Source organism: Dermochelys coriacea, chromosome 23 (genome assembly GCF_009764565.3).
Source record: "Dermochelys coriacea isolate rDerCor1 chromosome 23, rDerCor1.pri.v4, whole genome shotgun sequence".
NCBI lineage: Eukaryota > Metazoa > Chordata > Testudines > Dermochelyidae > Dermochelys > Dermochelys coriacea.
The window spans coordinates 5,520,939-5,548,760 of record NC_050090.1 but is presented as its reverse complement, the minus strand read 5'-3'; the positions used below and the strand labels follow the sequence as shown (position 1 = coordinate 5,548,760).

The 27,822-nt window shown below is 56.0% G+C and overlaps 1 protein-coding gene across 3 annotated transcripts; it reads right to left on the bottom strand.

Annotated features, from left to right (window-relative positions):
* Positions 1 to 8,112: 8,112 nt before the first annotated feature.
* On the bottom strand, positions 8,113 to 26,867 carry CCDC61 (coiled-coil domain containing 61). 3 transcript variants are annotated; one of them, XM_038382292.2, is made up of 14 exons: positions 26,781 to 26,867; positions 22,404 to 22,592; positions 21,936 to 22,018; positions 21,408 to 21,571; positions 20,415 to 20,567; positions 17,591 to 17,807; positions 16,494 to 16,576; positions 14,108 to 14,355; positions 13,357 to 13,435; positions 12,716 to 12,840; positions 12,347 to 12,425; positions 11,469 to 11,538; positions 10,451 to 10,523; positions 8,113 to 9,634 (listed from the first exon to the last, which is right to left on the bottom strand). In XM_038382292.2, exons 2-14 carry the CDS (start codon positions 22,549 to 22,551, stop codon positions 9,537 to 9,539), a joined length of 1,620 nt encoding a protein of 539 aa, XP_038238220.1. In that variant the 5' UTR covers positions 22,552 to 22,592; positions 26,781 to 26,867; the 3' UTR covers positions 8,113 to 9,536. The 3 variants fall into 3 exon arrangements, with proteins under 3 accessions (XP_038238220.1, XP_043357308.1, XP_043357307.1); XM_043501373.1 differs by having other exon boundaries at positions 11,469 to 11,535; positions 22,404 to 22,663; positions 26,781 to 26,837; XM_043501372.1 differs by lacking the exon at positions 26,781 to 26,867 and adding an exon at positions 23,388 to 23,982.
* Positions 26,868 to 27,822: the final 955 nt, after the last annotated feature.

Sequence of the window (27,822 nt, the reverse complement as noted above, 5' to 3'; positions counted from 1 at the left end):
CCCAAGGCCCAGAGTGCAGGCCAGCCCTCATTAGCTCCAGCCATGGGGGAAGAGCCTCCCTACAGCACAGCGCTGGGAAGCAGAAAGGAGCCTGGGGGCAGGGCAAAGGTGGGGCCATGCAAGGATATTTGGGGAGGCTCAGCCTTCCCTGCCTTCAATACCCACCGTCCATGATGGCCTGAGAGTCCAACATTGGAACAGAGTTGATGCACCCATGTACTAGGGGGTCTGCCTCTGGGCCACCTCCACCCCTTGCTTGGTGGAATTTTATCCCGGATGTTACAAGCCACCCAGAGAACGGCGTTCGCTGGAATGTCTTGTGGCATTCTCACGACATGGGTGAAAAGCGTAAGACACCGACTGTCTGTAGACCGGAGTGACCATAAACATCTGCGTTATGAATAAAGTCGTTCGACTTTATGCCCAGCATATAATGTTGACATTTTGTGCCCAGTCTGAGCGGTAGTGTTTCTGTGTTTCACAGCGGTACAGCAGTACGGGGAGGACACAGCTCCAGTGGATCCTCCGCTTGGCTGTCATGCTGAGATGATGTTGATTCATTGCAGATGACCCTTGGCAGACGCTGCGCTGCCAATCCAATGGAGACCCTCCAGCGGCGAGTTGGAGGAATTAGTGAGAATCAAACCCAAAGCTGGAGACGGCATCGCCAATTCTGTTATTCAAAAAGCTCGGAGTCACAGATGGACCCGATCCTAGATTTGTCAGCTTTGTCTTTGGCACACACAGCCCAGCTCCAGCTCTTTCGAAAAGCAGGAGACCAGTGGCTTTTCCACATTCCTTAAAGCACACACCCCAACCAGAGAAATAGTCTTCACCCACTTACCAACAATGTGTTATCTCTGCCTGGCTTCCCGGCCCTGCCCCAGGACACCCGACCCGCCCTGGCAAACATTATGTCCCATCAGGGTGAGCACCCAGCCCATTAGTCTCCATCAGAGGTTCTCAAACTGCCGGTCAGGACCCTTCAGGGGGTCGCAAAGTTATTACATAGGGGGTCGTGAGCTGTCAGCCTCCATCCCAAACCCCACTTTGCCTCCAGCATTAATAATGGTGTTAAATACGTTAAAAAGTGGTTTTAATGTATAAGGGGGGGGGTCGCACTCAGAGGCTTGCTATGTTAAAGAGGTCACCAGTGCAAAAGTTTGAGAAACACTTCTCCGGGCTTCATTGAAAAATCAGCGCTGCTCTCTTCCGCCCTCTGCTGGAGAGCGAGGGGAGGCGTCTGAGTGACGTACTAGCTCATTGAAAAATATCAGCGCCGCTCTCTGCCGCCCTCTGCTGGAGAGCGCGGGGAGGCGGCAGCACCTGACTTGCGGCTAGCAAGCCAAGAATGTTTTTCTGGGGGGTTTGGTGGGCGAGCCCCTGGTTTCCTCTTCTCCTCTGACAGCTAATCCCAGCCACCGAGGGGGGGCCCTTGAACACTCCCTGCCCTGTGTCCCAGAGACCCCTGGCTGTGTGTGTGTGTGTGTGTGTGTGTGTGTGGAGGGGGATTCTGGATGAGATTCCCCCGGGGGGACTGGGGTGCAATTAGCCCCCACGCCAGCTTGGCCCCACTTTGCTGCATGTTGGACCCCCATTGTTGTGAGGAAAGGGCTTAACCCCAACCCAAGGCTCGAGTCCCCTCCCCCCGGGGGTCCCGATCCTTCTCCCCTTACTCCGGGGGCCTGATCCTGGCCTTCCTCCTGCCCCCCAAAAAGCCAGATAAATCCTGTCCCCCATTAACCCTGGTACAGTGACTAGGTATATGGCTGCTGCTGGGCTGGCTACCAGGATGGCTGGGCCAGGGGACTACCCAGGGGGCTGCAGGTTGGAGCAGGCGAGGCAGAGCCTGCCCTCTATGTCCTGTCCTCAATGCGGGTTGCAGTTGCAGGAGAAGCACCATAGCTAGAGACCCAGCCCCATCTGTATAAGCCCCGCCCCAAATATGCATAAGCCCCGCCCACATCCTAATAAATCCCTCCCCGGAGAGCCATAGGCTGCTCCCACCTACGTCTCTCCCCCTCATTTTCAGGCTTTGCCCCTTCCTACAAAGGCCCCTCCCCGCCCCCAAGAAACCCCGCCCTATCTGCTTCTGTCCCCTACCCATCTCGCTCAAAGCCCCGCCCCTTTTCTTCCTACCGAGACCACGCCCCCAGTCCCAGTCCCGGCCCCGCCCTATCGCCTGCCTGCCCCGCCTCTGAGCGCGGAGCCTCGACAGCACCGATCATGGAGAGGCCGAACGGGGCCGCCCAGAGCTCGGGGTGAGGGGCGGGGTGCTGCCCTCCATCCCATAGACCTCCCCGGCCTCCCATGGACCCCCCCCACTTCCACCGTATAGACTCCCAAGCCCCGCATGGGATCCCCCTCCACTCTATAAATCCTACAGTCACTCATGGGACTCCCCTGCACCCATTAAACCCGCAGTCCTCCATGGGAACCCCCAGTCAGGAACCTCCAGCCCCTCATGGGTCCCCCTTCCACCTCATAGACCCCCCCAACCCCATAAATCCCACAGTCACCCATGGGACCCGCCCTTGCACCCAATAAACCTCCAGTACTTCATGGGACCCCCTTCCCCCCAGCCCCCAACAGGATCTCCTCCTCCACCACATAGACCCCCCCAACCATAGACCACCTGACCCCCATGAAAACCTGCTTCCAGCTTTATAGACCTCCCAATGGGATCCCCCTCTCCAGCCCCATAGACCCTCAGCCAGGGACTCCCTGCCCTGCATGGGACCCCCTTCCTCCACCCCATAGACCTCCTGTCAGCCCTAGGATTCCCCCTTCTCCAACCCATAGACCCCCCCAACCATGGACCACCTGCATCCCATGGGTACCCACTTCCAGCCCCGATAGATCCCCCCATGGGACCCTCCCCTCCATCCCCAGAGACCTCGCTGCCCCCCATCAGAACTCTCATCCTGCCCCATAGATCCCAAACCCCCTGCCCCACATGGGAACCCCCACCTTCCAGCTTCATAGACTCCCCTCCTCCAGCCCTACCCAGCCAGGCCACCGCCTCCCACAACCCCCCTTTGGTTATGGTGTTTGATGATTTTTTTTTTTAAAAAAGCACTGGGATTGTGCATGTGGTTTGCCTCAAGAAACAGCCTCAGATCTTTGGAGTGAAAGCCCAGGAGTTGAATTGGGTGTTTTGTCTTGAAAGGGGACCAGTGTCAGATCCCTCAGGATGGGAGATGGGGACCACAGTGGGACCCCCGCGTGTGAACATCGGCTGGGTGCCTATGTGCTGAGGAAGCTCCCTAATAACTGCTATTTAATGTAACTGAGGACTGGTTGGCATCTGTTGAGTTCTTTCCTTTTGTGAATAAAGGTTTTGTTCATACATCGGCTGCGTTGGGGGGTTGAGGGATTATAGTTTGGTGGAATTTTACTTAGAGGATTAGAGAATGGGACATGGGGCCTTTCCCCTCTAGGGGGCGCTGGTTCTGATCCAGCCCCCCGATGCGGGCCTGGCTGACTCAGGGGTGCCAGGACTGAGATGAAAATCTGCCCATATTTTCAACAGGCCGCTTCCTATAGAAGGAGCAATGGACTTTCTTGTAGCGCTGGCTCCTACGCAGCCCCCGTCACTGAGCTGGTGTCTCTGTAGAGCAAGGAGAAGAAAAAGTGTTTGGGATCAAATTAGCACTGTACAGAGAAGATTGAAGGGTATCAGGAGGGGTTCTGTGGGAGAGGGATCCCAGTATAAACCACCTCCACCCCAGAAGCGGCAGCATCTCAGCACCTGGTGAGGGGTCCCTGTATGAAACCTGGACACCAGCTCCTTTCTCCACCACACTGTCCAGGGGTGGCTCTGTCTGGCCACACGAGGCTCTCAATGGAACAGACCAAGTCCCCATCCCCACCCTGGCGCCCTGGTGGCATTATTAAGTCCGTGTAGTGGGCTACATCGGTGGGAGCTATATTTTAGTGCAGATGCTTACGGAATTAGGTTGACATATGCTGCCTTACATAGACCTAACTGTAGTGTAGACCAGGCCTGTGTGTCTGTGCAGTGCCTGGGGTGACAGGCCCCCGGTCTTGGTCACTGTGTGTCTGGACAGCGCCCGGCGTGATGGGGCCTTGATCTCGATCACTGTCTGTCCAGCGCCCAGCACAACGGGCCCCTGGTCTTGGTCACTGTGTGTCTGGACAGTGCCCAGCGTGATGGGGCTCTAAACTCGGTTACTGTGTCTGGACAGCACCCGGCATGATGGGGCCCTGATCTCGATCACTGTGTGTCTGTCCAGCGCCCAGCACGATGGGCCCCTGGTCTTGGTCACTATAAGTCTGGACAGCGCCCGGCGTGATGGGGCTCTAAACTCGGTTACTGTGTCTGGACAGCGCCCGGCATGACGGGGCTCTGATCTCGATCACTGTGTGTCTGTCCAGCGCCCAGCACGATGGGCCCCTGGTCTTGGTCACTATAAGTCTGGACAGCGCCCGGCGTGATGGGGCTCTAAACTCGGTTACTGTGTCTGGACAGCGCCCGGCATGACGGGGCTCTGAACTTGGTTACTGTGTCTGGGCAGCACCCAGTGCGACGGGGCCCTGATCTCGATCACTGTGTGTCTGTCCAGCGCCCAGCATGATGGGCCCCCGGTCTCGGTCACTGTGTGTCTGGGCAGCACCTGGCGTGACGGGGCCTTGATCTCGATCACTGTGTCTGTGCAGCGCTTGGCGCAATGGGGCCCTGATCTTGGTCACCATGTGTCTGTCCAGTGCCCAGCACGACAGGCCCCCGGTCTCGGTCACTTGTGTCTGGGCAGTGCCTGGCCCGATGGGGTCATGTCAGTTGGGGTCTCCAGGTGCTACTATAATTAATGAGATTTATGCACCTGTTGGGTAGCCTTGAGCTAGTCCCTTCCCCCTCCGTGCCTCAGCCACCTCATCTACAAAGTGGGACAGTGACACCGGCCATCGCTGAGAAGTGCTAGATCCTCAGCAGGGCCAGTTGTTTTGGCATCAGTGATGTCTGACCCTTGCACTGGCACCTCTGTCCCAAGGCTCATTTCTGACCAAGCAAAGTGTTCTTCCACTGCTGGACTAAATCCACCTCTCCCAGAGGCACTAGCTGGGTTAACAGAAGAATTCTTCATCAACCTAGCGCTGTCTACACTAGGGCTTAGAGCAGTTTAACTACACCAATCAAGGGTATGAATTTTTCACACCCCTACCGATGCAGCTGGGTCGACCTACCTTTCTAGTGTAAATCAGCCCTCAGGCCCCGTGCAGACTCAGTCACTGTTGCTGTGTTGGTCACACCCAGGGCAGCTTCCCCTTCTCAGAGCGATGGGCTCAGGCTGGCTGCAGACTCAGGCAGCATCGCTGTGTCGCTCACACCAGGCCAGGGTTGGAAAATTTCCTTTGCAACTCTTGAAGGTAGGAAACTTCCTCTTTGCAATGCAAGCCGAGATTCTATGTCATACCAGCCCCATAAAGGCATCCCAGGGTCCGGATCCAGGCTGCACGCCATATGGATACCTCTGTGCCAGAGGGGTGGTGGAAGATCATCTGGGACTTGAATGCCCACGTCGGTTTCTCTGCATGTATTCTCAGCAGCACCGTGGAGAGCTGCAGTGAAGGCGGGTGGCTCTAAAGCTGTTAGAAACGGGGCTTGGCAGAATTCCCTTTTTTAAATAACTTGACTGGATCAGACAGATGTTTATTTTTAAGCATTTTAAAAGATTTGGATCAACTGAACTGTCCAGTTGCAGGACGTTACGGGGGGACTGTCAGACAATAATTATTGAATGATGGTAGATGTTGAGATTCAAGAAGTTAAATCAACCCAAATGGCATCCCTGGGCCAGCTCTGCTAACACGGGCATTGCCATGTGTTTTAGCACGTTAAGGTGGGACTCGAGTTCTCAAGCAGAATTTGTCTTGAGTTGCCTTTAAACTTCAATTTTCATCCACCCAAATGGTTTTTCGGGGGTTTGCGTGTGTACGCGGAAATCGACGCTTCCTGACATTTACGGATAAAAATCTAACCTTTCCAAGCCCAGGCATAAGTCAGGTTTAGGCTTTAAAACTCATCAGATCTCGCAGCCCCGACACTCCGTTCCCACAGCCCCTTCACTTCATTGGAAAAGGCTTTGCAAAATCTCCTGCCTGTACGGCCTTCAATAATCAGGAGTCACTGCGACCCACCACCAAAATGCAGCCAACTCTAAGGTGGGACAAGGCAGCTATATAACAAGCCCATGACACAGCAGTTTAGGACAGGAAGTGAAAAATACCAGATCTGAAGCCGCAAGGGGAGTTTAAAGAGGTAGGATAGAATCACCCTGGTTGGTAATTGGCTGGCAACGGGCTGACACCCTGCATCGTACAAGGAGAGAGAGATCTTTAACCTTAAACAGCGAACACCGCTAATCTCAGTGTCTCCGGGTTTGACTAATTTTGTTTCAAAACTTGTTTTGAAAAATACTTCACAATTCTCAGAGCATCCCACAGCAGGGATGAAAGGTGGAAAGTTCCTTTTTTTGGTTCATACTGACTTCATTTAAGTTAATTTATAGACAAAAATCTAAACCAGGGGCATCCTTGCCTCCCCATCTGTAAAGTGCCTCCCCAACACAGTGGTCGTGAGGATTAACCGGTGTCTGGGAAGCGTTTTGTAAATGTAGAGTCCTGTACCATGGGTAAGTACAAACAACTTTCAAAGTAATTAAATGATCAACATGTCGCTTGACCCGAATGGAATTTTCCCCCCGATTTTTGTTGGGCAACATTTTTCAAAATTTCAACTTCTCTTCCCGATTTGGGACAGGGAAACGTTTTTGAAACCTCACAAATTTTCCCACCCCAGACCTGTTTCCCATCCAGTGCTGAGAGGATGGTCTGTGGGATTGTTCTCTCTTGATTCTAACCACACTTATTCCTACTCTCTACGTCAAAGCCAAGCTGTTAGCAGCTGCTGGCAGCAGCTAACACAAGGCCGCTGATCCGGAGGGAATCCATGCAGATGCTAAAGAAGTGGCAGCCCCAGGGATGCGCTGGGCAGACAGGGTGAAGCCCACCCTGAGGGAAGAGCCTAGAGGGCAAAGAACTAAAGCCAGCCCCTGCAAGCGCCTCAGGAGCGGCTCATCCACCCTCCTCTGGCGGCCCAGGAGAGGTCCCTGGGATGGGTCACGCTGCGTGTGTATAGCCGGGAGCGCATTGTGAATGCACCCAGGGAAGGATGGGGCTATCCTACATTCACCCAGCGAGGCTGCAGCCCCCTCACGCCCGTTAGCCACACCCTGCTGCCGTCACAGGGCCAGCCCAGCTCAGCCTGGCCATCTCTAGCCACTGCTGCCCTGCGGTATCTGAAATAAAGGAGGGTACAGACCACGGCCAGAAAGACACCCGGTGATCACCCAGGCCGGAGAACCCCAACCCAGCCGTTCCAGCAGCCAGCCCCTAGCTGGGGGTCGAGCTAGGGCTGAATGCTGAGACGTGTTCAGTCTTGATGGAGAGAATCCAAGTGATGGAGAAATCCCCCCTCCACCTGGAAGAATTGTTCCAATGGTTAATCACCCTCATTATTAAAAATTTGCCCCTTATTTCCACTCTGCATTTGTCTTGTCAGCTCCCATCATTGGATCCCATTTTACCTTTGTCTGCTGGGTTGAGGAGCCTTCTACTCTCAGAAATCTCCTCCTCATGGAGTGCAGACAAACTGGGAAACCAAGTCACCTCCGAACCGTCCCTTGGCTAAATTAAATCGATTGAACTTCTTTGGTGTCTTGCTAGGTGGCAGGTTTCTCAGTAACATGGAGCCACGCTAGAGGATGGTGGTTCAAAGCCTGCATCCCTATCACAAAACCACAGCCCCGGAGACTGACTTACACCCCCACAAGACAGGCTGAGACAGGCTGGAGGCTCACTGCGCTTTGGGTTTGAGGCTTTTAACTTTCACTAGCCCTCACATTCTCTGCAGACGCGTAAGTGGAATGAGAACTAGCCTGCTGTGTGTCTCATCCCCTCTACTGTTCCAGGCTGATGGCGATTCTCCTTTGGCTCAAGGGATGGGGCTTTGGTGGCATGAGCCAAATTCCATCCCCACCATCGCTGGCGCAGGGTGGAGCAGAGGCGTGGGAGGGGATCAGCAGCCGGCGGGAAGTTAGAAAGGTTTATTTACAACAGGGATCATCACACAACACAGCAGAGCAACATCATGTAAGGGGATGGGGCGCATACAGGATCACAACACAAACACCTGCTGCCCACTGGGGCGCTGAGAGAAACCAGATACCACTCAGGGGCCAGCACTGCCGGATTAACCGTGGATGCCGCAACTGGCTTGATCTTGGAGTGAACTGGAGAAGTGGGGGGACCAGATCCCATAGCAGACAGGGCTGCTGAAGCATGGGGCTTTTAGCTCTAACAGCTGAATGCCCAGCGCTGAGCTAGTCCGAGGCTCCTCCAGGCCCATCAACCAGGCAGGAGGCTTAGAGCAGCTGAGGGACCAATGGCCAAAGATCTCCTGAAGCCCCGTGTGCTGCCATGAAACCAGATGAGGGGAAGCACAGGGGACGCTCCCCCAGCCGCTCAGACACAGGAGATTTCACGCACCAACGTTAAAACCAGTTCAAGCCGCTGGAACAGCCAGAGACTGAACAACAGCTCGCTCATTTCACTGCCTCCAGGCACGACCAGCTCAAGGAGCCGGGGGCTGGTGCCTTTCCCTGCTCGCTCTCTCCCGGGTGCTCAGAGCAGGGGACTGAGCGCAGGGCAGCCTGCTCGGCTAGGCAGGCAAACTGGCCGCAAGGCATCCTACCCTCTCGGCTGCCGTGGTGGGACGTGGTTAGCTAGGAGCAGCTGGTGCAGGGAGAGGGCTTGGCAAGATCAGACCGTGCCACAGAAGCAGGTAAGTGCCGTCCCTGTCTGGAGCTGGCTTGGCCTGCGTGTTAAGAGGCTGCCCCCACCGATTGCAGGATTCCAGCCTCCCCCCATCAGGCTGCTAAAACTGAGCTAAACAGGAGAGAGAAGGTGGGGGGTGTGGTTGGGGGGCTAGAAGAGGGTCCTATCAGCCTGTTGAGATCTCCATAGGACCCTCCACTCCGCAGTGGCCTTCCCCTTCCCAGAAGGGGTCAGAAATCCACAAGCCACAGTGGGGCAGGCACCTCCTAGCTGCCACCAATGTGAAGGGAGTCACTCGCAGGAAGAAATGTCCCATGATCCTTTGCTCCTGGGCTACTTGGGTACAACTACAAAGCCACCTGCCTTCTGTCCAGCCCATGGGGGTGGGGATTTCTGATGGGAACAAGCTATGGGGGAACTAAGATCCTGAGCCCCCTCTCCCAAATATCCACCTTGCTAATCTTCTATTGTCCAGCCTGGAGAAGAGCCCTGTCCTGCCCAGAGACGGCAGGGCAAAGGGTCCCTGTGGGAGAGAGAGGTCTTGGCTTGGCCCATGGGAGCAGCAGGGAGGGCTCCAAGGCCTGGTTGCTTGGCCCACCTCTCCAGGCCCCCCTGTGAGCAGTGTGCAGGACTCCGAGCCTGGGCCGCGTGCCCGCCCTCCCCCACCCAGATTCCACTGGCTACGTCCTGGTGTCCAGGTTGTTCATGTACTCCTGCAGGGCCTGCAGCCGGGCGTCGATCTCAGACAGGTCGGCCGACGGCTCATCATACAGGTTCTCTGTCGGAGGAGACGAGCATTCGTTGGCTGGGCCCTGCGATCACCGGGCCAGCCCCACACTCTAGCTCCCGGTCCCCTGGCGAGCCGGGACCACGAACTCCATAGCCTCAGGAGTGGGGAACTGCTCAGCAGGGAGCCTCTCTCCGGCCCTGTGAGCTGCATCAGAGGGCTCAAGGCCAGGCAGAGGGAAGCTGGGTATGGAGAGGGAAATTCTGAGGGAGGAGAGGTTTGGGGGAAGACGAGGCATATGTGAAGGGATCGAAGAAACCGTATCACAGAATATCAGGGTTGGAAAGGACCTCAGGAGGCCATCTAAGTCCAACCCCCTGCTCAAAGTAGGACCAATCCCCAATTTTTGCCCCCGATCTCTAAATGGCCCCCTTCAAGGATTGAACTCACAACCCTGGGTTTAGCAGGCCAATGCTCAAACCACTGAGCTATCCCTCCCCCATAGTCTGCAGAGAACCTTGGGCTGCTCCAGAAGGATTTGCCTGCTGCTGAAATGCAGCCACCTCTGGGGTGGAGTGTGGCAGCTGTTTATATCGGGGGTGGGAATGAAAGTAGCTTGTCCAGTTGAAGCTTCAAGGCACATGGAATTTGGCAGCACTCTGGGGCTAAGAGTCCTGCTCATGGGAAAAGGGCCAGAGGCCTCAGTAACCGTGGTGGGGACAAACTGAGTGAAATGAGGCATCCATATGACAGAACGTCTAAGCAGCAGGGCAACTGCTAGTGCCATGACGGGGCACTGGGGTCAGCCCAGACTGCAAGGGGAGAGCGCCCCCGGCTGAGCCCACACTGCAGCACAGCCCAGCTCACCTTTATCCGCTCGCTTGCTCGCGGTGGGGGTGCTGGCCAGGCATTTCCTGCGGCCGGCATCTGCTTGAGGAGCCTGCAGGGAGAGGAGAAAGCTGCAGGGTCGTCTCCCAGCTGGTTCCCCCACCCCCACCCCGTCCCTGTCCCCATCCCAGCCAGCGCCACACTTCAGCCAGGAATTACCAGGGCTGTCTGAGATGAAACCAAGCTGACTGGGGCAGAGTCCTGTTCCCGGCTGACACATTTATTCCCAGGATGCAGGGAAAACAGGACACCTGGGCTCTGGACCGCAGCAAGTCAGTGGCAGAGGTGGGAACAGCCTCCAGGTGTCCTGGCTCCCAGCCCCCCTGCTCTAACCACAAGACTCCACTCCCCTCCCAGAGCCAGGGATAGAACCCAGGAGTCCTGGCCCCCTGATCTAATCATGAGACCCCACTCCCCTCCTATAGCTGAGGCTAGACCCCAGGAGACCAGGCACCCAACCCCCGCTTTAACCACTCAGCCCCTCCCTCTCCCAGATTTGCCCGATGCTCTCTGACCTACTCCAGGTCATTTAGCACTGAAGGCAGAGGCACTGCCTCGTGGCAGCTGGGTGGGGAGGGAGACCCCGGTGCCCCCCACGGCCCCAGCCTCTCCTGACTGGCGGCGACTTGGAGCCCTGAGCTGGCTTCCTGCAGGAGGGAAAAGGAACCCATTGTCTCCACATCGCCCCCCTCTGGCTGGAGCACACCATGGAGCTGTGAGGAATCATGTCCTCAGCCAGTGGCTCTGAGCAGGGAGAGACCCAGGGGCTCCAGCATGGGCTTTGCCCCCACAAAGAACAGGCCACACCAGCCCCGGGGGCCCCCACCTTTGCCTCATGCACACAGGGATCTGGAGTAAGATGCCTGCTGCCCGGAGGGCCTGGGGGCTGCAGCACAGCCAGGGCGGTGCAATGGGGCCCGTGTCGCACCAGGCCCTGGCTTACCTCCCACCCAGGCTAGTTGAGAGGTGCCCTGACAGGGGACAAAGAACCACTTACCCCCGTGGGGCCGTTCCAGGAGGAGGAACTCAAGGGCTTCCTGCCTCTGGGTGCCCGCCGCCTGCCCCTGCTGGAGAGAGGGAAGAAGGCCGTGATGATGGCGCAGCACTCCTCCAGTTAGCAGCCTGCAGCACCGGGCAGCAGCCGGTTCGGATCCCTGCTCCTGTGGCTAGCAGGGGTGCGCTATGATGGAGAGGCCAGGAACTTGTCCCTGGGGGGAGTCATGCCACTCAGACACCTCCCTATGTGGCACCAGGGCCCCACCGTGGCAGCTCCCGGGTAAGCCAGCTCCCGTACCCCCAGGCATCAATCTCTAATCTCTGGCATCTCAGGAGTCCCCACAGCCACCAGCTCCCACCCGCCAGGAAGGCCTGGCCCAGCTTCCAAGAGAGGCCTCCAACTGTGGGTGCCCACCCTCGGCGTCCCTGAGTGCAGCGTGCTGAAGTGCTGAGTGGCCTGCATGCCAGACGGAGGCAATGGGAGCTGCTGCTGCTGTACCCTCCAATAATCAGGTCCCAAAGCAGAGATCACGTCTCAAAAGTTGGATCAAAATGACTTGCCAAAGCAGAGCTGGGATAGAACCCACGGGTCCTGGCTTCCAGCCACACCACGCCCCCCATTCTAACCACTAGATCCCACTCCCCTCCCAGAGCCAGGGAGAGAACCCAGGCATCCTGGCTCCCAGCCCCCCTGCTCTAACCACTAGATCCCACTCCCCTCCCAGAGCCAGGGAGAGAACCCAGGCATCCTGGCTCCCAGCCCCCCTGCTCTAACCACTAGATCCCACTCCCCTCCCAGAGCCAGGGAGAGAACCCAGGCATCCTGACTCCCAGCCCCCCTGCCCTCCCTGTCCCAGCAGCAGATTGTGATTTCGTTACTTTAGGGGTACCGGCTCGGAGTAATCATCCGCTTCACTGCCCGAGCTTGCTGAAGAGCGCTGGCTGCGGAAGCTCTCCACTGTGGGAGTGAGAGACAATAAAGGGGAGCTCAGTCCTGGGAGGGGGATCCCCAGAGCCCAGCATCCCTGCCCCCCAAGCCCTCCCACACACATGCACTCCTACAACGCACCTCACTGGGGAAGCCCCCATCTAGGTATGGACTTTCCCAATACCTGCTCCAGCTTTGATCAGCTCGTCCCCGGAGAAGGGACGGCCCAGGGGCTGGGGGACGTGGCCATGGGGCTCCCAGGCAGTGGCAAGCCCAGTGCAGTATCCCACCCTGGAGACATTCCTGGTCCCAGGACGTACCCGACGAGCTGCGTCCGCGACTCCTGCCCAGGCTGTCTCCGCTGAAGGCTGCCAGGCCCCGGGAGTGGGAGCGGCCCCAGCTGCTGGGCGGTGCATCACCCGCGCCCCGCCGGATCCGTCGCTGGCTGCGCCCAAGGGAAGAGGGTTATGGGCAGAAGCCGGCATCTCGCAACCTGAAGCTTCCTTGCCAAAACAGGCCGCCTGCCCCTGAAATGCAGCCACCTCTTGGGTGCAGCAGGCACACAGCTTGTGGCAGGAAGGGAAGGGGACCGCAGGGAAGCAGAGGACTGGGACCCCGACGCCCCCGCCCTCGCTAAACAAGCCGGAATCCTTAAATGGGCCCTGGGGCTCCAAGATCTCGGTGGGTTTCAGAGGCCATGTGGCGTTCCTGCCACTGGAGCCGTGCCAATGCCTCCTGATTAACCCTTGTGGCTCCCACCCCCTGCCCTCCCTGAGGATGGCAGAAGGGCTCAGATTCGGGGGGGACAGTGCCCACCAGAGCACTGGCAAGAGTCCACTTCTCAGGCAGCACAAGAGCCACTGAACGTGGCGGCTAGAGGTGGAAACACATGGCCCTGAACACCCCCCAGGGACATCCTGATCTTCTGGGGGGAGGTGGAGGGGGGGGGGGGGAGACTTACTTTTTCAGTTCAGCCTCCTTCTGCTTCCGCTCTTTGGACTTCACAAAGGCCGTGGGGTCGAAGCGTGGGGGCCGGGTGCCTGGGAAAGGGGAGACCGGCAGCGGGGTCAAGGGCAGGGGCTGCTGCTGCCACACCTTGGGTCCAACAAAGGGGTGGAGTAGGGGTGCCAAAGTCAGGGGATGCTGCTGCCACACCCGAGATCTGATCACCCCGCAGCGCAGGGTGAGTAAACGGATGGTCTCCCTCCCCAGAACGGGCACAGCACGGGCAACGGCAGAGCCCCCCATCCCTCCCCAACACAGTCCCCTCCCCACCTTGATGGGCAAGATGGGTGTTTGGTCCCCCTGGTCTATTCAGCTCTCGGCCGAGGCTGCTGACTGGGGCTGCCTGAGGTGGACCCCATGCCGGTTGGCTAGGAACTGGGCTGAGGCCCCAGGCCCCCAAATCTCATGTCACACTGGGGACCAAGACCCAGCACGCTGGTCATCACAGTGAGAACTGGCTTGGAACCAGCCACCTGGAGGAGAAGGGCTGGGTAGACCCTTCCCCACCCCTCCAAACTGTTCAGCATTCAGCTGCAGGGACTGGGGGGGAGGGGGATTGCTACCTCCCCCACATCACTGCATGTGACCTAGGTTCTCACCTTGCTTGGAGACATCTCTGTCGGAGACTGGGAAGGACAACCTAGGGTCTCCAGGCCCTGTGATCTGGGCAGGGGACCCGCCCAATGGCTCCTCTCCTACCCCCTCACCTGTGGGTGATGGTGACTGGCGAGGGAGGCGGGTCTGGCTCCCGCCACGCCCTTCTCTGGACGTGGAGCGTGGCCGGTTCACTGGCCAGGCCCTGCCACAGTCCCGGGAGTTGGAGCGCTCCCCGGAGGTGGAGCGCCGCTCCTCTCGGGCCATGGCCACAGCGCTGCTCCGGCCCGGGGCAGCGTGACTGAAGCCACGGGAGGACGCCGATCGGTTCTGAGGGGACGGGCCGGTGGGGGTCAAGCGCCTGAAAAAACAGGAGGGAGCAGTCAGAGTCCTAGATGTGAAGGACAGACGGGCCTGTTCGGGTCTTCCAATCTGGCCTCCTGCCTCACACTGGCCATAGAATCCCTCCAGGTATCCCTGCATCCAGCCCAGATCTGACAGTCGAGCCTCAGCAGAGGTATCCAATGTCAGTGAAAGACGCCAAGCCCTGGAGCACTCCCTATCCCCATCACTGGGTCAGTGGTTCCAATGGTCAATTCCCCTCCCCGTTAAACACTGGCACCTTATTCCAAGCCTGAATCTGTCTAGCTTCAGCTCCAGCCATTGATCTTGTTCTGCCTTTGTCTGCCGGATTGAAGAGCCTCCGCTCTCAGAAATTCCCCGTGCCACAGGTTCACTGCTCTGTGCCGGCAGCTCTCGCCAGCCCTGACAAACTCACTGCACAGACCAGATGATCTGTGTCTAATTGGTGCCATGGGAGGTATCACGCACCAACTGGTAACACGCTGGTCCTGAAAACCAGGGTGTGGTGGGGGCACGAAGGGTTATCAAAGTGCATTAGATTTCCGAAAATGTGTTCAGCAAGCAACGCATAAACCTAATCTGCCCTAGACAAAAGAACGTGTATTTGCTTGTCTGATCAGCCTGGTGGCCAGGCAAAGGTAACACATGTTCATTTACATATAAGGTAAACAAAGCTAACGAGCAGGGAGAAGACAGCCTGACATCTAGGCTCCAGCAGAGAAAGGTGTCTGGGCTTACTCAGCGAAGAAGAGCGTGTTTCCAAGGGTTACTGGGCTCTAACAAGAGGGGGAGGAAACTCGGGCAGCCAGGCTGAAGCAAGATGGGTGAGAAAACGGCTTTGAACAAGGGACTCTCATTGCTTAAGTTAGACTGAAGCCTTAGAAGTGTATTCTTACTTCTGTTTGTTAGTAACCATTTGTGTCTTTATGCCTTAGACTTGGTATCCCTTTTCTTAATACACCTGTTTTACTTTTCCCATAACCCAGCTCAGAGCTTGGACTGAAACAGAGGATTTGTTAACCCCACTAAGGTAACAAGCGGCTGTGTACGGGCTCTTTAAAGGAGCAGCGAACTTGGTAAGATTTTGTGAGCATGACAGTAAGGAGGAAGGGGAGACGTCTCTAAGGACCTTGGGAATGGGGATCACTGGCCGGGCCCGGGTGAGTTTGCTGGCAGGGCAGACATGCCAGTGTGCCAGGGAGCTAACACAGTTTGGCAGCAGCAAAACTCCCTCTTGCTGAGGCCGAGAGGGATAACACAGTAATTTATAGCTCTGAGAACCCGAGAGGCTTGTCACACCTGCCCAGGGAGGTGCTGACAAACCGGGATCGCGTCACCTCTGAACCATCTCGGGGATAAACTAAACAGATCCAGCACACAGATCTCACGCTCATGCTCACAGGCAGGTTTTCCAGCCCTCAGCTCGTCCTCATGGCTCCTTCTGAATCGTTTAATTTTGCAGCATCCTTTTGGATGTGCGGACACCAGAATGGGACCCATGCTCCAGTGATGGGCTCTCTAATGCTGGATACAGACATAACACTGCCACCCCACTCCTCTTCAATATCCCCCCCCTTATACCACCAAGGGTCATGCTCCCCGCTTAGCCCCAGCACCGACCTGGGAGCTCCTGGTTAGCTGGTTCCCTCCATGGCCCCTTGATGCTTTTCAGAGTGATTGCTTTCCAAGACACAATCTCCCAGCTCACAACATGACCTACATTCTGTGTCCCTAGGTGCCATAAAAAAGATGCGGCCACCAGGGCTGGCTCTGCCCTGCAGAAGCCCCACTGACCCTTCAAGACGGCCATGGGTAAGGACTGATGTCCCCCATCCTCCTTACCCTGTCCCCTACCAGGAGATCTAATGCGTCAGGACATATTACAATCCCTGCAGAGTACGGGAAGGAATCTTCCAACATCGCACATCTGGCCAGGTGCATTATGGGAGTTTGATCCTTCCTCTGTAGGATCAGTGATCCGCTAATACCAGGGGACCAGTATTTAAAGGCCAGTGGGCAAAACCCGGGCTCGACTATCAACAGCAGGACCGGGATCCTTAGACAGGTGAATGAAAAGCATCTGCTTCAACCCTGCCTAGGGTCCTGATCCAGCCTAGAGCAGCTGGAGTCACTCACCCTTTCTTGTATAAGGCCAGCTCATTGGTCAGACTCTTCACTCGGACCCGGAGGCTCCTCTCCGATGCTTTCACCTCCGCCAACTGCAAGGAAGGGGAAGAAATCTCATTCCTTCAGCTGCTGGACATGCTCTGGAACAGACCCAGGAAATTGACCCAACAGACAGTCTTGCAGCACAGACAGACAATGGCATCTGGGCAGGGCTACATGATTGCCAGCAACATTTCCCTTCACTTCCTGTCCTGAACTGGGGTGCCATGGTGTTGTGTTAAACAGCTGCCATGGTCCACCCCAGAGGTGGCTGCATTTCAGTGGTGGGCAAGTGAGCCCTGTATAGAGAGTCAAGGGCTTTGGAATCGTCAGGTGTGCGGCGCTATGTAAGATCTCAGGGTAATACTTATTACTAGGGCTGTCAAACAATTTAAAAAAAATTAATCTAAGTTTTAATCCCCCTGTTAAACAATAATAGAATACCATTTATTTAAATATTTGTGGATGTTTTCTACATTTTCAAATATATTGATTTCAGTTACAACACAGAATACAAATACTTGATGTTATTTTTTATTACAAATGTTTGAACTGTAAAAAAGATAACCAAGGCATGGAGAGTGGTAGCAACTTGCCTACGGTCACACAATGAGTCAGTGGCAGAGTCAGGTTTAGAACCCAGGAGCCCTAGCTCCCAGTCCCCCTGCTCCAACCCCAATTCCCTCCCAGAGCTGGAGCTAGGATCCAGGAGCCTAATTCCCAGCCCCCTGCTCTGACAACTAGACCCCAATCCCCTCCCATGCTGCTTCCACTAAGAATCGTCTCTCCTTCAGATCTTCGTCTTTAGGAAGCTCTAGCTCCACAGCTGAGAAATTTGGAGTCCTGACTTCTCATCTATGGGGGGCGATGTCACACCAGCACTGGGGGAAGGGCAGGAGGAAGAGAAAAGGGGCTGTCGCACCAGGAGGGGTGAGGGGAGGCTGTCACACCGGCGCCAGGTTGGGTGCGGGCCCTACCTGGGCAATGCTGTTACACCGTCACCTAAATGGGGAGGAATGGGGGATTACACTGGTGCCAGGGCCCAGCCGAGGGGTTCACTACCCCACCTCATCAGCCAGCTGCCGGTTCTCCTGCAGGCGCTTGCTGGCCGCTCGCTGGTGCTTGGTTCGCTCCTTCAGCAGCTCCTCCTCCAGGCTCTGGGCAATCTTCTTCAGGATCTTCACCTCCTTCCCAGCGCTGCTCTTACTGCAGAGCTTCAACTCCTCCTGCAGACCAAGCAGGGCCGACTCCAGCTCCTGCTTCTCCTCCAGCACCCGGCCCAGCCTGGGGGGGCAGAGACACGCACAGGCAGGGGTCAGGGGGCACAGCGGCTCACAGGGCAGAGAAGGGCGCAGGGGATCAGCACTGCCAGTAGGAGGCACTTTGACACATGACACTTACTGTACATAACGAATCCCCTCATGGCAGCAGACCTCAGAGCACTGGACAAACATTAATTCACACTTAGACCCACTGAGACAGCCCAGGAGAGCTGGCTGTATTTCAAGGAATCCCTGTTGAGGTTACAGGGACAAACCATCCCGATGAGTCGAAAGAATAGTAAATATGGCAGGCGACCAGCTTGGCTTAATGGTGAAATCCTAGCGGATCTTAAACATAAAAAAGAAGCTTACAAGAAGTGGAAGGTTGGACATATGACCAGGGAAGAGTATAAAAATATTGCTCGGGCATGTAGGAAAGATATCAGGAGGGCCAAATCGCACCTGGAGCTGCAGCTAGCAAGAGATGTCAAGAGTAACAAGAAGGGTTTCTTCAGGTATGTTGGCAACAAGAAGAAAGCCAAGGAAAGTGTGGGCCCCTTACTGAATGAGGGAGGCAAGCTAGTGACAGAGGATGTGGAAAAAGCTAATGTACTCAATGCTTTTTTTGCCTCTGTTTTCACTAACAAGGTCAGCTCCCAGACTGCTGTGCTAGGCATCACAAAATGGGGAAGAGATGGCCAGCCCTCTGTAGAGATAGAGGTGGTTAGGGACTATTTAGAAAAGCTGGACGTGCACAAGTCCATGGGGCCGGACGAATTGCATCCGAGAGTGCTGAGGGAATTGGCGGCTGTGATTGCAGAGCCCTTGGCCATTATCTTTGAAAACTTGTGGCGAACGGGGGAAGTCCCGGATGACTGGAAAAAGGCTAATGTAGTGCCCATCTTTAAAAAAAGGGAAGAAGGAGGATCCTGGGAACTACAGGCCGGTCAGGCCTCACCTCAGTCCCTGGAAAAAATCATGGAGCAGGTCCTCAAAGAATCAATCCTGAAGCACTTAGAGGAGAGGAAAGTGATCAGGAACAGTCAGCATGGATTCACCAAGGGAAGGTCATGCCTGACTAATCTAATCGCCTTTTATGATGAGATTACTGGTTCTGTGGATGAGGGAAAGCAGTGGATGTATTGTTTCTTGACTTTAGCAAAGCTTTTGACACGGTCTCCCACAGCATTCTTGTCAGCAAGTTAAGGAAGTATGGGCTGGATGAATGCACTATAAGGTGGGTAGAAAGCTGGCTAGATTGTCGGGCTCAACGGGTAGTGATCAATGGCTCCATGTCTAGTTGGCAGCCGGTGTCAAGTGGAGTGCCCCAGGGGTCGGTCCTGGGGCCCGTTTTGTTCAATATCTTCATAAATGATCTGGAGGATGGTGTGGATTGCACTCTCAGCAAATTTGCGGATGATACTAAACTGGGAGGAGTGGTAGATAACGCTGGAGGGGAGGGATAGGATACAGAAGGACCTAGACAATTGGAAGATTGGGCCAAAAGAAATCTAATGAGGTTCAATAAGGATAAGTGCAGGGTCCTGCACTTAGGATGGAAGAATCCAATGCACCGCTACAGACTAGGGACCGAATGGCTCGGCAGCAGTTCTGCGGAAAAGGACCTAGGGGTGACAGTGGACGAGAAGCTGGATATGAGTCAGCAGTGTGCCCTTGTTGCCAAGAAGGCCAATGGCATTTTGGGATGTATAAGTAGGGGCATAGCGAGCAGATCGAGGGACGTGATCGTTCCCCTCTATTCGACACTGGTGAGGCCTCATCTGGAGTACTGTGTCCAGTTTTGGGCCCCACACTACAAGAAGGATGTGGATAATTGGAAAGAGTACAGCGAAGGGCAACAAAAATGATTAGGGGTCTAGAGCACATGACTTATGAGGAGAGGCTGAGGGAGCTGGGATTGTTTAGTCTGCAGAAGAGAAGAATGAGGGGGGGATTTGATAGCTGCTTTCAACTACCTGAAAGGGGGTTTCAAAGAGGATGGCTCTAGACTGTTCTCAATGGTAGCAGATGACAGAACGAGGAGTAATGGTCTCAAGTTGCAATGGGGGAGGTTTAGATTGGATATTAGGAAAAACTTTTTCACTAAGAGGGTGGTGAAACACTGGAATGCGTTACCTAGGGAGGTGGTAGAATCTCCTTCCTTAGAGGTTTTTTAAGGTCAGGCTTGACAAAGCCCTGGCTAGGATGATTTAACTGGGACTGGTCCTGCTTTGAGCAGGGGGTTGGACTAGATGACCTTCTGGGGTCCCTTCCAACCCTGATATTCTATGATTCTATGAGATGAAAAGATAAGTCCCGTTTTACAGAGGGGAAACTGAGTCACGGAGAGAAGTGGTTTACTCCAGGTCACCCAATGAGTCAGTGGCAGAGCCCAGAACAGAACCCAGGAGTCCTGGCTCCCAGGCCCTCTGTAGTAATACCCAGACCCTCTCTCCTCCCTTAGCGTCAGTCTGAAGCATGGAGCTGGTATTCTCATTTGCATAGTGGATCAGCTGGGACAGCTGATTGCGCCCCATGTAGTCCACAGGGGCAGATGCTCGAGACAGCCTGGGGGGAGGAACCAGCTCAACGCTGAGGCTCCTGTCACCCCGTCCCTCCCCTCACTCACTCGTCCCGCAGCCGGCGGATCTCCGAGTCCCGGAAATCCCTGCCTGGTTTGGCCTTCAGCACAGCCAGCTCCTCCTTCAGCTCCCTGATGACCTTCTGCAGCGCTACAGGGTCTGGCTTGCCCACATAGGGCAACGGGAGGGGGTAGTGGATCCTGTGGAAAAGCAAGAGGCAGGGGCAGCTGGGATCAGCACGTGCCCTGAGGTTGCTACAGTCACATGGCTACACATCCCTCTCTATCACCCCTCCCCTCCAGTTAGATTAATAGCTAGAATTAATTAGACTAGAAGATCACAATGGTCCCTTCTGCTATTAATCTGACCGCCTAGATAACCCAGCCAGAAACCTGCCCTGAATTAATTCCGCTTTGAGCTAGAGCAGATCTCTCTGACAAACATCCAATTGTGATTGAAAATTGCCAGGGATGGAGAATCCACCATGACCCTTGCCAAGCTGTTCCAATGGCTAATTACTGTTAACAGTTTGAGCCTGATTTCCTGCCTGAATTTGTCTAGCTTCAGCTTCCAGCCACTGGATCCTGTAAGACCTCTGTCTGCTACCTTGAAGAGTCCTGAACAAATATTTGTTCCCCAGGTAGGTACCGATAAGACTGGGATCAAGTCACCATTAACCTTCTCTTTGTTAGGCTAAACAGATGAAGCTCCTGGAGTCTCTCACTATAAGGCAGGGTTTCTAAGCCTTCAATCATCCTTGTGGCTCTTCTCTGACCTTTCTCGATTTATCAACATCCTTCTCGAGTTGCGGACACCAGAGAGGGACACAGGATTTCAGCAGCGATCGCATCAGAGCTAAATCCAGAGGGAAAATAACCTCTCTGCTCCTACGTGAGATCCCCCTGGTGATGCAGCCCAGGACTGCGTCAGCCGTTTTGGCCAAGGTGTTGCACTGAGAGATGCCTTCACCTGATGATCCACCACGACGCCCAAGCTGCTGCTGTCTTCCTAGTCCACCCGCCGCTCCGAGCTTCCCTTACCTGTCAAACTCAACGGAGTAGATGAGGATGAGATAGCGCTTGGAGCTCAGCAGCGAGGACTTGGAGGCAGAGGGCGCGTGCCTCGGGCCCACCCCAATCTTCCGGCTCCTCAGCGCCTCCAGGTCAGTGTAGGTGAGGAGGTCCAAGGTGACTGACTCGCTACTCTGGGGGGGGGGGAGACGCGCTGACTCAGAGGAATGCACCAACCCAGCCCTTCGCGCTGCACTCACAGTGAGGGAGGAGGTGATAGAGTGTGGCTGGCCATGGGGCTGTCCTTAAAGACTACAGTTCCCACCATGCTGCTCTGCACTAGAGCGAGTGACAGCAGTCCAGCGGGATGGGGAGGGCATGCGAGGCAGCTGGCTGTTACAGCCAGCTCCATTTTTCCACAGAATAGGAAAGACCCTTGGGCTCCTAGCGAGCTGTCCAGTGAGACCCGTGGCAGCCCAGATCCCCTTCTCCCATTGCCCTTGGGCCAGGTGCATGTGCCCGGGGGGGAATGTTAGCCATGAGCTCTGCAGGCCTCACCTGGCTCAGGGCAGACTCCAGCATGCTGCAGAAGATCCCAAACTGCTTGAAGTTCCCGGTCTTGTGAGTTAAATCTTCAATGACTGGGAACAAACGAAACAGGGAGAGACCCTTGTCAGGCAAGGTCAGGCTCAGCTCCCCCCAGGAGTCTGGGACTCCCAGCCCTATGAGCATATCACTGGACTGCACTTCTTCTGGGAACCGGAAGGAAACCCAAGAGTCCTAGACACTCCCCTGCTCTATCCACTAGACCCCACTCCCTCTCAGAGCTGGGGATAGAACCCAGGAGTCCTGGACTCCCAGCCCACCTACTCTAACCACGAGCCACTACTCCCCCCACCCCCCGCAGCTGGGGATAGAACCCAGGTGTCCTGAACTCCCGGTCCCCCGGCCCTTGTTGCTCCCTCCCCCAGCTGATACAGCCCTCACAGGGGGTGACCCATGTTACGGGCTTGGCAGGACACTCACAGGCAGCGTCAAACTCTCCTCTCCACTGATCGGTGGTGAGCCGGTCCTCCACTTCCACCTCCAGGACGCTCCCATTCACGGTCATCCTCACAACGTGCTCCGTGCCGCGGAAGACACAGTCAGCCTGAAGCCCCTGCAGCTTGGCCATGGTGAGTCCTCAGCGCTCTGGCCCTGCGTCCCCAGGCAACCCTGCGGCAGGAGAGGGAGTTCATAGGCATTGGGATTGACACTCAGGAGCCCGGGACTAGGATGGCAGGGGGCTGTGGGGTGGGAATGAGAAGCATGAGCAGAGTGGGGGGCGAAGCCCAAGGCTGCGGGTCAGCATTGTGGGGCATTGGCAATGTAGGGAGCCCAGGGCTGGGATGGTGGGGGGAATGTGGGTCAGGATTGAAGGGCATGGAAGAGCTGGGTGTGGAGGGAGCCCAGGGCTTGGGGCACAGGTGGCTGCAGATTGGGTCTGAGGGGCATTGGCAGAGCTGGGGGGGGGGGGAGCCCAAGGCTGGGATAGCACCAATTGAGTCAGGGAACAGGGTCGGGACTGAGGGGCAGCAGCCCGTACAGCACCACACTGCAAGTTACACTATCCCGTGGGAAATGATCAGATTTCAGGCCTAGCTGGGCCTGCATGCCCGTCTCCTTCCTCTGTTAGTTCAGGACTTGCTCCAGCCACCCATGGCAGAGGACCCCATGCTGGGGAATTCCATCCCTCAGATCCAGAGTGCTTTCCACATAGACTCAGATAACACACACGAGCCCCGGACTGTCCTGTCACTGGGTATGTACAGCCTACTCCATGATCCTTGGAGGTGCAAGCAGGGGAATAGCAAGGTAGAGTCTCTAGGTGATGTCTTTGGCTTTAGTGAGACCAAAAGGATGCTCACAAATTGGAGAGGGTTCAGAAGAGAGCTGCTGGACTGTTTCCAGATCTGGGGAAACCTGCCTCATAGCAAAAGATGAAGGGCTTCTCTCCGCAGGGACACTCACCGAAATAGCTCTTCTGGTGTAGTTATTTGAATATAAGTCTCCCCATCAACACTTTTATTTCCAAAATACAAATGCCTTATTCCAATATATCTTAATCCACTCTTATTCCAGAATACGAGTGTCCACATGGGGATTTACACCAAAGTCACTACTCCAGAATCAGTATTTCAGTAAGTTTCCAAGTGCAGACAAGCCCGAAGGAAGCTCAGTCTGTTTAATCCAAGATTAAGCGGTGATTTGACCCTGGTGGTTGGCACCTCCAAGGGGAGGAGACCTCAGAGAGTAGGCCACTCTTTATACCAATTGACAAAGGCAGCACGAGCTCCAATGGCTGAAGCTGGACAAATTCAGGCTAGAAATAAGGCACAATCTTTTAACAAGGAAGTTAACTACTCACTGGGACAACAGACCCAGAGACAGGAGAGTTTCTCCATCATTTGGGGTCTTTTAATCAAGCGTGGGTATCTTCTTGAAAGAGCTGCTGTAGCGCACACCGAAATGGTGGGCTTGATACAGAGATTACTGGGGATGTGATGCTCCAGCCAGGGCTCAGCAGGAAGTCACACTGGATGAACTGAATGGTCCTTTCTGGACACAAAATCTACAATCCTGTTTACTAGCAGGATGCACAGGTCAAGCCGATGAGCAGGTGCAGCGACAACGTATATTAGAACCACTGTGCACATGCACTGGGGAGCAGAATTCCCTGACAGCGAGTGTTGTAGCACAGGCAGGGCTCAGGTGTTTTTCAAACTGTGTTGTCTGACTGTACTATAGCTCCCACCGCTGGTCCTGGGAAGCGACAGCAATGGTACTGCAGATCCCGTTAACGGCAGTACAGAATCATAGGATTGGAAGGGACCTCGAGAAGTCATCCAGTCCCCTGCAATCAAGGCAGGACTAAGACCATCCCTGACAGGTGTTTGTCCAGCCTGCTCTTAAAAATCTCCAAATGATGGAGATTCCACAACCTCCCTAGGCAATTTATTCCAGTGCTTAAGCACCCTGAAACACAGCCTGGTGCAACAGCACTGACCCATTGCTCTAGGACAGAGGTTCTCAAACTGTGGTCCGCAAGCTCCATTCAGGTGGTCAATGGATAGTTCCCTCTAAGGTGCATGCCTGGGTGACGCACACAAGAGAATGAAGGGTGGGGGAGAGAGGGAGAGACTTCTCTCCTTCCCAGCCCCAGCTCAGGGGCTGCTGTGGTGGTGGAAGAGGGCAAGACGCCCCTCCTTTCCAGCCCCAGCTCGGGGGCTGCTGTGGTGGGGGAGAGAGGGTACATCCATCGCATTAGAAAGGTAAGACTACGGAGATTAAAATACGAGTTGTGTGCTTTTATTTGTAGAACCAAGAAACTTTAATTATTATTAAGGTTTTTTTTATATAGCACTTTTATCCAAAGCGCTTTACAATAATTAGCTAACGGTACAAACAACATTTGAGAAGATCCTTAAGTGCTCCACCGAGACCCGCAGCAATTTTCAAGTGGTCTGCGAAAAAAAAAGTTTGAGAACCACTGCTCTAGGGCAGAGGGAGTGGTTGGGTGCTTGCTGGGGCCGCTGTCCACCTGGGGAAGCGGCAGTGTTGATAGGGCTCTGCCAGAGGTTCTCAACTTTTTCTATACCAGAGTCCACCCTCCCAGTAGAGCAAGGGCCAGAGCTCCCAACCCCCTGCCGCCTCTGCTCCCAGGAGGACAACCCTTGGAGGAAGCTGGTTGCAGCTTCTCACAACTGAGAACAGGCTGGCAGCATCCGAGCTGTAGCCGTGATGGCTGCACCCGCTCTCAAAGCCAGGTACAGGAGGTGCTTGCGCAGAGGAGGCAAGCAGGGCTGCTGCTGCCCCACCACTAGGTGTAGAGGGAGGCAAATGCCACCATGGAAAGGGCAGAGCTGCTGCTCCGGGCCTGGCTCCCACCAGCCCAGAGGGGATCCGCCACACAGCACTGTCCCACATATGTCTCACAGCTCCATGCTGACCCACATGGCTCATCTCTTAGTGGACATGACTAGGAAGGTGAATGGAAGGCCACAGGTTAAACAGGGGCTTAACAAGCAGCGTGCTGGAGTCAGGATGTCTGTCATAGCTAAGATACGCAGGAGCATCCGGTGCTAAGGCCCATGGAGGAGATGAACCGGGAATGTTATACCTGGACAGAGCAGGCTGTACGGGGACCAGCTCCCCAAAAGTAACCGTGCTCACCCTGATGCGTGATGCCGTGTATCGCTCTGAACGCAGGTGTTAATAGAAAAAAGAAAAGCAGGACTTGTGGCACCTTAGAGACTAACAAATTTATTTGAGCATAAGCTTTCGTGAGCTACAGCTCCCTTCATCGAAAGCTTAGGCTCAAATAAATTTGTTGGTCTCTAAGGTGCCACAAGTCCTCCTGTTCTTTTTGCGGATACCGACTAACACGGCTGCTACTCTGAAAGGAGTAAAAATGTCGTATCAGGTGTAACTTTGGTGCGCCCTCTACCCGGCCCCTTCACTCGCGTCTGATAAGCTCAGCATAGCTTTGCAGCAGGCCAAATAAAGGCACCTGAGTCGGACCGAGTTCTTGGGGAACCTCAACAATGGCAAATGTGGGAGCAGGTGGTCAACACCCCCCACCCAAAAAATCCCCCACACCTCACCCCTGGCTGCCTTAAACCCTGGTACCATGGGGTGCGGAGAGGTGCTGAGTAAGGAACAGGGACTCTGGGGTGGGGTGGGGGGTTACCAGGCAGGGGACCCCCATGGCGGGGAGGTGCACGGGGGGGGAGCAGGAATGGGGGACCCCATGGGAAGGGGTTTAGGGAAAAGGAAGCTAGGGGACAGGAAGTAGCAGTGCCCCCCCCCCCCCGGGCAGAGCATGGAGGGAAACTCCGGGTGGGGGGTCTGGAGGTCACAGACCAGGAGGGATGTCACGTGCCAGGGAGTCCCCATGGGGGGAGGGGGTGCCGGGGAGGGCACTATGAGGGAGGGGGCACCAGGGGATCACGTGCCACGGGGTCCCCACGGGGGGAGGGGCTCGGGGAATCACGTGCCAGGGGGTCCCCGTGGGGGGAGGGGGTGCCGGGGGGGCTATGAGGGGCTATGGGGGAGGGGGCACCAGGGGATCACGTGCCAGGGGGTTCCCGTGTGGGAGGGGGTGCCGGGGGGGGGCTATGGGGGAGGGGGCTCGGGGGATCACGTGCCAGGGGGTTCCCGTGTGGGAGGGGGTGCCGGGGGGGCTATGGGGGAGGGGGCTCGGGGGATCACGTGCCGGGGGTCCCCGTGGGGGGGAGGGGGCGCTATGGGGGAGGGGGCTCGGGGGATCACGTGCCGGGGGTCCCCGTGGGGGGAGGGGGCTCGGGGGAACACGTGCCGGGGGAGAGGGTTCGGGGGGGGCCAATACAGGCCCGGGTCACTCACCGCCTCAGCCGCCGGCTCAGCCCAACCGCCGCCTCCCCTGACAGGACCCTGCCCCCCAGCGCCGCACTCCGCTCCCATTGGCTGCCGACCTACCGCCGCCGGCGGGCCATTGGCTCGAAGCCTCTGTCTGTCACAAGCAAGGCCCGCCTCTTCCGCCCAAGGCTGTGCGGCCACTGGTTCTCAGCGGCCGTCCATCAACCGCAGGACCCGCCCATCCCTCGCCGACGAGCACTCAGAGTTGCCGTTGGGTCCCCCACTGGCTGCCAATCCCCCTCACAGCCCCGCCCACTCAGAACCCGCCTCTTTCATCCAGCCCAGCCCGATCATTGGCTGTTCTTCGCCGTCAGTCCCAATGTAGTTTCTACTTCTCGGGAGCCGGGAGCCGCAGAGCGAGGGCCTCTAGTGGCTGCTCGGCGCGTTGCACCCGGCCTGGCTCTGGAGCTCCTGGCGGGCGCTTTGGTGCGCTGGGTTGTGAGTTCGAGCTAACCGAGGGGCCGCTCCTCTAAATCCCTGTCCTGGCTCCCTGGGCTGGGAAGCAAAGCGGGATCAGAGCATCAACCTCCGCGGCGCGACTGGGGACAGGATAAGAGATAGTGCAGATGATACTAAAGTGGGAGGAGTGGTGGATAGGCCGGAGGCTGCTCCCAGCTAGCAAACCCCCGGGAGGAGGGGTTTCCCACTGGGAATTCCCATGGCCAGGGCAGCCCTGTCACCCCATCACAGGCCCATTGTATGCTCAGAGATCTGAGCTTTCTTTAGTAACAAGCCTCTCACCTTCCTGGATACTGAAGACAACTTCAAAGTGTGTAACAGCTCCAGTGACCTCTGCCTGAGTCTGCAGCCAGCCTGAAACAGGAGCTCCAGCTCTCTTGTGTGAGTTGTTAACGACTTAAAAAGGTCACAGTTCTCAACTATTTTGCTGCTGATTAAACCTGCACACTATGCACATCAACGAGTGACTGGGCAAAACTTAAGCTTATAGATGGAGCTTAGGTTGTGGGGGCAGAGCACCACTTTCCTCCCCCACCATCCCATTCCCTGC